We start from the raw sequence: 10,701 nt of genomic DNA, 5'->3' as shown, positions 1-10,701 counted from the left end.
AATAGAAAAGGAAATAAGACCTTGGTATGAGTTGTCAATTGGCTCCCTAACAGTAACTACACAGTTGGATGGAGAGTAAATTAGGAGGTGATTAGGGCATGTAATAAAAGCATTATATTAATCATGGGTGACTGTAAGCTCCATGTCAGATTGACAGAGGAAGCTACAAAGAAAGATTCCTAGAGTGTACTTAGGACAGTTTTCTAAAACAATATGATTATGGATCCAACCAGGAGTCGGGGTATTTTAGATCTGGTAATGTGTAATGAGGTATATTTAATAAATGATCTCTGTATAAAAAGATCCCCGAAGAAACAGTGATTATAACATAGTAGAATTTAGGATTCAGTTTGAGAATGAGAAACTCGAGTTGGAAACAGCTGTGCTAAACTTAAATAAGGGTAATTACAAAGGAATGAGAGCAGAGCTAGCTGGAGTGGGCTGGAGAAACAGCTTAGCGGCAAAGACAGTTGACAGACAATGGCAGACTTACACAAAAAAAAACTTGTGGTTCACCCAGAGAGGAGGAATGGTTCTCAGAAAGGGTAAAACCGACCATGTTTACCAAAGGAAGTTAAGGATGGAATCAACTTGTGAGAAGAAAGACATGCAAAAGGGGAATGAAGAAATAAATAAAATGAATATTGCTACAAAGAATCAGGAAACTGGTGGGGTGGAAAGATTTGTTGATGACTTCTAATGGGGCTGTGTTGTTTAAGATATTGGTTCTGAAGAGTTAATATTCCTGTTACATTGGCACTGCCCATTGTATTGATGTCACACACTATCTCTGGCAGCGGTTACATCTTGCCAACCAGCAAATGACACATTTACATTTATTCTGCTTCCTATTAGCAGCCAATCTTCTGTCCATAACATACCCCATCAGGTTTTATATTCCACAATGACTTATGATGTGGCACATTGTCAATTTATTAACCAGAACAGGTCTTGTGGAATGTTAAATTAATAATCTAGTTAGACCCAGGAAAGATTACTCCTGTCCAAATCACCTCCAAACTTTGACAGACATAAAACAATTGATTGTGAACTTTGATTGGTTGATTGAATTGCTGCACAGATGTTCACCTTGACATGAGGGTGTCCCTGAAGGTGACAATCACCAAAATCCTTAAAAGGTGCAGGTCCTGTCCACTCCACATTCCCCCCAGCCCCCATCGGGGAGGGGGGCCCTGGGAGTGGGGGTGTCACAGGGATGGGGGCCCCGGTGGTGGGGGCTCTGGGGGTGGGGGTCCCCGGGGTGGGGGCCCCTGGGGGTAGGGGTGTCCCGAGGGTGGGGGTCCCTGGGGTGGGGGTGTCCCTGGGGGTGGGGGCTCTGGGGGTGGGAGTGTCCCCGGGGGTGGTGTTGTCCCCAGGGGTGGGGGTCTCCGGGGGTGGGGGCCCTGGGGGGGGTCCCCGGGGGTGGGGGTCCTGGGGGTGGGGGTCCTGGGGGTCGGGGTGTCCCGAGGGTGGGGGCCTGGGGGTGGAGGTGTCCCCGGGGGTGGGGGTCCAGGCTGATGTTGAGCTCAGGCGCCGGGACCTTGTGACGTTTTGCCTGAGGTTTATTTTTGCGGCGGATTTTAATCCAGATTCAGGATCAGAGCCGCGTCCACCCCCCACCCCCGGGGATGGAGCCAGGTGAGAGGGTCAGTGTCCGGGGGAGGGGGGGGGGGGGGGGTCAGTGTCCCGGGGGGTGTGAGGGTCAGTGTCCGGGGGGGGGGGGGGGTGAGAGGGTCAGTGTCCGGAGGGGGGTCAGTGTCCCGGGGGGTGTGAGGGTCAGTGTCCGGGGGGGGTCAGTGTCCCGGGGGGTGTGAGGGTCAGTGTCCGGGGGGGGGGGGGGGGGGGTGAGAGGGTCAGTGTCCGGGGGGGGTCAGTGTCCCGGGGGGTGTGAGGGTCAGTGTCCGGGGGGGGGGGGGGGTGAGAGGGTCAGTGTCCGGAGGGGGGTCAGTGTCCCGGGGGGTGAGAGGGTCAGTGTCCGGAGGGGTGTCAGTGTCCGGAGGGGGGTGTGAGGGTCAGTGTCCTCAGTGGGGTCAGTGTCGGAGTGAGGTTATTTCTGGAATATGCTGAGCTGAAGCAGTCCCTGTGAAGCCGAGCTCTGAGACTGAATACAGTAACACAGTGTGAGGCTGTTTAGGAAGCCTTGAGGAGGGTGGGCAGAGTGTGGAGTGAAGGGACAGTGGGATAACACGTGCAAAAGTGGGAAGTTATTCTGTCCAAAAGAATAGAAAAGCAGAACTTTTAAAATCACTTTCAAATATTTGCAGCGGGAGGAACTTGGTTGTATTTGCGGAAGGGATTCTTGCTTGATTGTATTTTAGATGGCTACAGAGATAGGGCTGGAGAGTAGGACTAGGCTGTGTTGCTCTTCTGATACAATGGTCAAATGGCCTCCTTCCATCCTGTAAAATTCTATGATTCAACAAAGAGTAAGTCAGAAGGCAATTGGCATATTGTCCTCTGTTATAAGGGGCTTAGAATATAAGATAATTGAATTCTTGCTACAATGCAGGGATTTGATGAGACCACATCTGGTTGTCTACATTTAAGGAAAGATAGACTTATATTGGAGATGGTCCAGCCGATTTTTACCAGGCTGGCCCTGTGCTGAGAGGCACAGGTAATATGGTCAATATTTTCTGGGTTTAGAAAAACAGTCCAGGGTGATCTCACAAAACGTATATGATTCTGAAGGGACTTGACACAGTATTTACTGAGAGGTTGTTCCTTATCTGGAGAGTCTGAATAGGTCACAGCCTCAGGATAAGGTCCTCAGAGATCGCGATGAGAAGAAATTAATTTTTAAAAGGGGCAGGTAGTTTCAGGTTCATTACCAGCAATTTACCTTGTGCAAACTAGAGAAGATTTTCAGTTGTTTATAATTAATTAATATAAACACTTATAGATTCTGAGTAAAAGGATTTAAATATGTACATACAGAGTTTTTGGTGTTAGTGTTACCTTATCCACCTAAAGAAAGAAATTTAACACAAATACAGTCAGTAATGTTACTGGGTGGCTGAACCTTCTAACGAAGCGAATTTAAAATGAGCCCCTGAAATCCAAAACCAGAAAAAAAGAGTCCTAGAAAATCTCAAGAGAAGCCCTCGGGGAAATCAAATCCTTGGTCTCTGTTGTGACAGATGTTTTCGGCAGATAAAATGGGTGTTATTTGGTTAATGTAGTTTGCCAGTTCACACAGCTACTACCCAACAAAACAGTCTAGCTCGAATTATTTTCAATTCATTTTAATTCTGTATTTCAGAGAATGGCAATAATTCCTCATCATGTGCCTCTTCTAAAAGGTCTGAACCATATGTTTATGTGTCTAAATCCTTGGCATCATGTGAGAAAACAACAAAATGCCACATTGATCTCAGGGATGGAGAACTGGGAGATGCAGAAGCCTGTAAACTTCAAAGTGTGATGGAGTGTCAATCTGAACTTGCACGTGGGGGTGATCCCCGGTACAACAGACCACATTGTCAGCAAGATGACCAAAAAGGGGTAGAATTATGCTTTCAAAATTGCAATAATCCCTGTAAATGTGGCATTCTTCCAGAAAGTCCTCTGTTCCCGGATCCACTGTTCACCGACACTCTAACTCCGGTCTCATGGAAGAACAGACCAAGAAAGAAATGTTGTTTTGATAGGTCCAATGTTAATGATATTGATGACCAGGAAACTGGCCCTCTCACAATATCACTGCCTGTGTGTAATCACCGACTATGCAGTGAGAGTCCTGGGTCAAATACATTTGGGAAATTATGTTCCCATCAAGAGTTGAACTGTCAAGAACAGTTGAGAATGAAGGTCCCCAGCCTGGTGGAAGTGCCATCAGAAATATTAAAGTCTCCATACAAAATGAAGGGAGGCTGCAATATTTTTGGCTTGGGTTTGTCAAAAGACAAGAAGGACCAGAGGAATTATAGGCACAAAAAACATGGAGAAACTAAATTCGATAGACAGGGAGATGACATCCATTTTCATGAAATGGATACAATTGGAACAACTTGCTTGTCTAAAAAAACATCTAATCTTTGCTCTGGTGAAGACAATTTGTGTAAGTCCTGCATGAAAAGTAGGAAAAGAGAAGATAGAAACAGTCTTTGTCAGGTAAGTGAAATCCCTAATAATCCCAATGGTATTCTGTTGGCTAATATGTATGGAAATTAAGAGAGAAATGTTGTCTGCAGAGATCAGCAAGATGTGGGTTTGATCAAAGGGATGGATGTGTCTCCAGTACTGGCACTGAGAAGTCTTGTGCAAAAGCAGCTCCCCATAAGACTGCAGTTGGGAAATCATGCTTTCTCCAAGAGCAGGCAATGCTGTGTACATATTGTGGAATCCGAATGTGTGATCAGGCTTCCTTCCCCAGGGAGGACACATCTTGGCTCAATGCAGCTTCGCGACGCAGAATCATTGAATCGTCATACCCAGGAAAGAAACAGTGCCCCAGGAAAGACAATTCCTGGCACTGCAGCTCAAGTACTCCGTGCTGGAGAAGAGAAACGTGCAGAGACAGATGTCTACATCAGAGCAACGGAGGAGATGGATATCAAAGGCAAACTGGTGATGTCTATGTCTACGAAATTGATGATGTTGGAACCTCCTGTTTATATTATAAACCAAGTCCAAGCTTGTGCAACTTAAGAGAAAGCAACATGGTCTCCTCAGATGATGATGGCAAGTCTTTGTATGAGTTGCACAAGGAAACTTGTAAAGGTGGAGTGCTCCATTCTAAGGTAAGAGAAACCCAGAATAATTCTCATCACTGTTCCCATTGGTCAATGTTGTGTGTTCAATGGGTTGACGTCAGGTAAAGCCTCAGATCCAAATTTGATTGGTCATTGAGTTAGGTCTAACTCCGGACTCTGAGCTCCTGTGTATTTGAACGTGTGTACCTATGAATGTGATTGACAACGTAGCTGTGGGTTTATCTGACTACCTATTATGTTTGAGAGAATATACATGTGTGAGCATAAATGTGATTTCCAGGATTATATTCCAGTGATACTAAAAGAACAGCATTATATTTCCAAGTCGGGATGGTGAGTGGTTTGGTGGGGAACTTGCAGGGAGTGGTATTCCCATGTATCTGCTGTCTTTGTCCTTCTAGTTGGAAGTGTTCATGGGTTTGGAAGGTACTATCTAAGGAACTTGCAGTGCATCTTAGAAATAGTAAAATAGGAGCAGGATTAGGCCATTCATCCCTTCAAGTCTGCTTCCCCATTCAATAAGATCATGACCTATCATCCAAGTGAGTATCCTATTCCCACTTTCCCTTTCATACCCTTTGATCCTTTTAGCTCCGTGGGCGGCACGGTGGCACAGTGGTTAGCACTGCTGCCTCACAGCGCCAGAGACCCGGGTTCAATTCCCACCTCAGGCGACTGACTGTGTGGAGTTTGCACGTTCTCCCCGTGTCTGCGTGGGTTTCCTCCGGGTGCTCCGGTTTCCTCCCACAGTCCAAAGATGTGCAGGTCAGGTGAATTGGCCATGCTAAATTGCCCGGAGTGTTAGGTAAGGGGAAAATGTAGGGGTATTGGGTGGGTTACGCTTCGGCGGGTCAGTGTGGACTTGTTGGGCCGAAGGGCCTGTTTCCACACTGTAAGTAATCTAATCTTAAAAAAAACTATAATTCCTTCTTGAAAACATTCAATGTTTTGGCTCAACTGCTTTCTGTGGCAGAGAATTCCATAGGCTCCCCACCTTCTCTGGGTGAAGACAATTTTCATTTCAGTCCTAAATGGCCTGCCCGTATCCTTAGACTGTGACCCCAAGTTCAGGACTCCCCCGGTTCATAGAGTCATAGAAATGTCCATCATGGAAGCAGACCCTTCGGTCCAACACGTCCATGCCGACCAGATATCCCAACCCAAACTAGTCCCACCTGCCAGCACCCGGCCCATATCCCTCCAAACCCTTCCTATTCATATACCCATCCAAATGCCTCTTAAATGTTGCAATTGTACCAGCCTCCACCACATCCTCTGGCAGCTCATTCCATACACATACCACTCTCTGCGTGAAAAAGTTGCCTCTTAGGTCTCTTTTATCTCTTTCCCCTCTCACCCTAAAACTATGCCCTCTAGTTCTGGACTCCCCGACCCCAGGGAAAAGACTTTGTCTATTTATCCTATCCATGCCCCTCATAATTTTGTAAACTTCTATAAGGTCACCCCTCAGCCTCTGACCCTCCAGGGAAAACAGCCCCAGCTTGTTCAGCCTCTCCCTGTAGCTCAGATCCTCCAACACTGGCAACATCCTTGTAAATCTTTTCTGAACCCTTTCAAGTTTCACAACATCTTTCCGATAGGAAGGAGACCAGAATTGCATGCAGTATTCCAACAGTGGCCTAACCAATGTCCTGTACAGCCACAACATGACCTCCCAACTCCTGTACTCAATACTCTGACCAATAAAGGAAAGCATACCAAACGCCTTCTTCACTATCCTATCTACCTGCGACTCCACTTTCAAGGAGCTATGAACCTGCACTCCAAGGTCTCTTTGTTCAGCAACACTCCCTAGGACCTTACCATTAAATGTATAAGTCCTGCTAAGATTTGCTTTCCCAAAATGCAGCACCTTGCATTTATCTGAATTAAACTCCATGTGCCACTTTGCAGCCCATTGGCCCATCTGGTCCAGATCCTGCTGTAATCTGAGGTAACCCTCTTCGCTGTCCACTACACCTCCAATTTTGGTGTCATCTGCAAACTTACTAACTGTACCTCTTATGCTCGCATCCAAATCATTTATGTAAATGACAAAAAGTAGAGGGCCCAGCACCGATCCTTGTGGCACTCCACTAGTCACAGGCCTCCAGTCAGAAAAACAACCCTCCACCACCACCCTCTGTCTTCTACCTTTGATCCAATTCTGTATCCAAATGGCTAGTCCTCCCTGTATTCCATGAGATCTAACCTTGCTAATCAGTCTCCCATGGGGAACCTTTTCGAACGCCTTACTGAAGTCCATATAGATCACATCTACTGCTCTGCCCTCATCAATCTTCTTTGTTACTTCTTCAAAAAACTCAATCAAGTTTGTGAGACATGAGGAGGAGGGGTTGCCTTATTGAGGTTTATAAAATCATGACTGACATAGATAAGGAGAATGAACAATGGTATTTTCCATAGGGTGGGGGAATTCAAAACTAGGGGGACATTTTCTCTGGTGAGTAAAAAGGACGTGCGGGGCAGCTCTTTTACACAGAGGGTGGTTCATGTGTGGAATAAACTGCCAGAGAAAGTGATCGATGCAAGTACAGTTACAACATTTAAAAGACATTTGGATAAGTACATGAATAGGAAAGGTTTGGAGGGGTATGGGCCAAATGCAGGCAAGTGGGATGAGTTTAGTTTGGGAACATGCTCGCATATGCTTTCCTTTATTGGTCAGACCATTGAGTATAGGAGTTGGGAGGTCATGTTGCAACTGTACAGGACATTGGTTTGGCCACTTTTGGAATATTGCGTGCAATTCTGGTCTTCCTATCAGAAGGATGTTGTGAAACTTGAAAGGGACTTCAGAAAAGATTTACGAGAATGTTGCTGGAGTTGGAAGATTTGAGCTGTAGGGAGAGGTGGAATAAGCTGGGGCTGTTTTCTCTGGAGCGTCGGAGGCTGAGGGGTGACCTATAGAGGTTTATAAAATCCTGAGAGGCATGGATAGGTTGAATAGATAAGATCTTTTCCCTGAGGTGCGGAGGTCCAGAAATTGAGGGCCTAGGATTAGGGTGAGAGGGGAAAGATATAAAAGAGACCTGAGGGGAAAACCTTTTTACGCAGAGAGTGGTGCATGTATGGAATGAGGAGAAAGTGAGGTCTGCAGATGCTGGAGATCAGAGCTGAAAATGTGTTGCTGGAACAGCGCAGCAGGTCAGGCAGCATCCAGGGAACAGGAGAATCGACATTTCGGGCATAAGCCCTTCTTCAGGAATGAGGAAAGTGTGTCCACTTTCCTCATTCCTGAAGAAGGGCTTATGCCCGAAACGTCGATTCTCTTGTTCCCTGGATGCTGCCTGACCTGCTGCGCTGTTCCAGCAACACATTTTCAGCATGTATGGAATGAGCTGGCAGAGAAACTGGTAGAGGCTGGTACAAATACAACATTTTAAAAGGCATCTCGATGGGTATAAGAACAGGAAGGGTTTAGAGGGATATGGGCCAAATGCTGACAAATGGGACTAAATGTATCTAACAATTGGACCAAAGTATCTGTTTCTGTGCTGTACATCTCTATGACTCTGTGACCAAGGAGTCTGTTTCTGTACTAAATGACTCTATGGTCAATGGTAGGCTCCCAGGATGTAGATAGTGGGGAATTAAATGATGGTAACACTATTGAATATCAAAGTGCGGTGGTTAGAATCTCTCTTTTTGGAAATGGTTATTACCTGACATTTGTTTGGTATGAATGTTACTTGCCACTGGTCAGCCCAGCCTGGCTATTGTCCAGATCTCGTTGCTTTAAGCATGGACTGCTTCAGTATCTGAATCATCAGTGAACGTCCCTACTCCTGACCTTATGATGGAGGGAAGGTCATGGATGAAGCAGCTGAAGATGGTTGGGCCTAGGACACTACCCTGAGGAACTCCTGCAGAGAGGTCCTGGAGCTAAGATGACTGACCTCCAACAACCACAACCATCTTCCTGTGTGTCAGGTATGACTGTAACCAGCGGAGAGTTTGTCCCCTGATACCCATTGATTCCGGTTTTGCTTCCAGGCGCATTGATGCCATACTCGGTTGAAAGCAGCCTTGCTGTTACTCTCACCTTCCCTGTTTAGAGGTGAACGGGTGTGTCTGTGTCACCTAGCTACTGGAAAAATCTCTCAACCTATTAAACATTCCTCACACTTTGAAGGAATTCCAACTTATTGTATTGATAGTGTATTTACTGTTTGTGCAATAGCAAAGTGTCAACATCACAATAATCCAACGGCTAATGATCTGTGGACGTGAATTGAAATCCCACCATGACAGCAGCTGGAATTCAAAATATAATGAATGAATCTGGAATTGAAATCCTGTCTCAGTAATGATGGCTATGGAATTATCATCAAAAGTCATCCTTACCCAGTCTGTCCTAATGTGACTCTTGAGCCACAGCAATATGGTTGACCCTTAACTAACCACATGAAATGGCCAAGTGAGACATTCAATTCAAGGCCAATAAAGATTGGGTGAGAAATGTTGACCTTGCCAGTGACACCCAGACCCTATGAAAGATTAAAGAAAAATTGAGCCAAGCAGAGAATTGAGAAGGTCAGCCGATTATACTTGTACCTGGCAACAGTTTCTCTTTATTTATTCTATCAAAACCCTTGATGATATTGAAAACCTCCACTAAATCTTCCCTGTGCCAAGAACAATTCCAGCTTCTCTGGTATTTCCCTGTAGCTCAGGAAGTCCCTCATCTTTGGTAGCATTCTGGTGAATTGTCCAGTTAGTATCACCAAGAGCTGGACGTAATTCCGAAAGTGCAGTGTCCAGTGTCAGGAGAGTGGTTGATGAGACGGCCCAGATTTAAGGAAATTGGCCAAATAAACAGGGGCAAGATGACGGACAGTGAGTTACTGTGATGTGGAAGCAAATTCAATAGTAACTTTAAAAAAAAGTTTGAATAAATATGAAGAAAATTTAGATATGCCAGAAATTGGGGTAAGGATAGCATTAATTCTGTTGCTGTTTCTAAAATCAGCATGGACACAGTGGGCTGAATGGCCTTCATTGTGCTGTGATTTGAGACACTCAGTAAGTTGCTAGAGCAGCTGCTGAGGAGAATTGCAATCGGTTTGGAACAGGAATGTTGTCCATTTGTCAGTGATCTACACAGTGGGGCCACCTCAGTCACTGCTCTAACCAATGGGGCTGTAGCTTGCCATGTCTTACTGCTGGGTTTTCAGTGAATATTTAAAGGATGATCATCTGAGTTGGGCAATTGCACATTGTCAGCCTTCAGCAACACTATCTTTGTTCTTTTTTGCAGGACATTGACCAGCAGTCGAGTTCAAAGAGTTGTAAACCAAGGCAGGCCCCCAGGAAAGCTTTGTGTTCGAAATGTTCAGAGGGTCAGTTGAATCAGACACCTGGAGAATGTCATCCGTCATCATACAGAGGGAAAGAGGCCTCTTCATCGATCATCTCCTCCTTACCACAGTGGCCAAGGCAGCTGCTCCTGCATAACAGTGGAGCTCAAGCAATAACCAGATTATACAAAGTATAGACTAGAACAGACACTGCCCCTGTGTCTGAGAGAGCACCTTCCAGCTTCCTCTCTCGTGGACCACATGCAACCAAAACATTGACTAAATTTCACCTCCTGGACATAGAATCTGTAGGAATAGGAACTACTTTAGAAAGTCTTGATGAAGATGCAATCTACCTTCTGGCTAATTCACACCTGTTAATGGTGAGAAAGACCAGTGTTATTAATGTGTAGAGTCATGTTATGAGCCAAGTGATGGTGAGAGGTACATGCAGGGAATGTGGTGAACAGGGACTTTGGAGATGAGCAGAAACAAGAGAAAATGGTAAATAAAGGCAAGACTAATATTAACGCAAAGCTCCCAAGAACAATAAAGGTTTGACAAATATATGACCAGTGAAGAAAAATATTGGTAAGCTTTATTTACAACTTTTCACAATCCTTTTGCTGAGTTTTCACTTTTATGGCTCAGACCAGGAGTCAAGG

The 10,701-nt window shown here is 45.4% G+C and overlaps 1 protein-coding gene across 1 annotated transcript; it reads left to right on the top strand.

The window, feature by feature from the left end:
* The first annotated feature begins 1,628 nt into the window (after nt 1–1,628).
* LOC122559890 (uncharacterized) lies at nt 1,629–10,233 on the top strand. The gene is made up of 4 exons (XM_087994593.1): nt 1,629–1,638; nt 3,263–4,113; nt 4,362–4,742; nt 9,997–10,233. Exons 1-4 carry the CDS (start codon nt 1,629–1,631, stop codon nt 10,231–10,233), a joined length of 1,479 nt encoding a protein of 492 aa, XP_087850719.1.
* Nucleotides 10,234–10,701: the final 468 nt, after the last annotated feature.

The sequence above is a fragment of the Chiloscyllium plagiosum genome, unplaced genomic scaffold (genome assembly GCF_037043375.1).
Source record: "Chiloscyllium plagiosum isolate Xiang-an unplaced genomic scaffold, Cpla_swu_hap1 HiC_scaffold_15, whole genome shotgun sequence".
Taxonomy (NCBI): domain Eukaryota; kingdom Metazoa; phylum Chordata; class Chondrichthyes; order Orectolobiformes; family Hemiscylliidae; genus Chiloscyllium; species Chiloscyllium plagiosum.
Note: the sequence above shows the minus strand (reverse complement) of the source record. Positions and strands in the feature narration are given on the sequence as shown.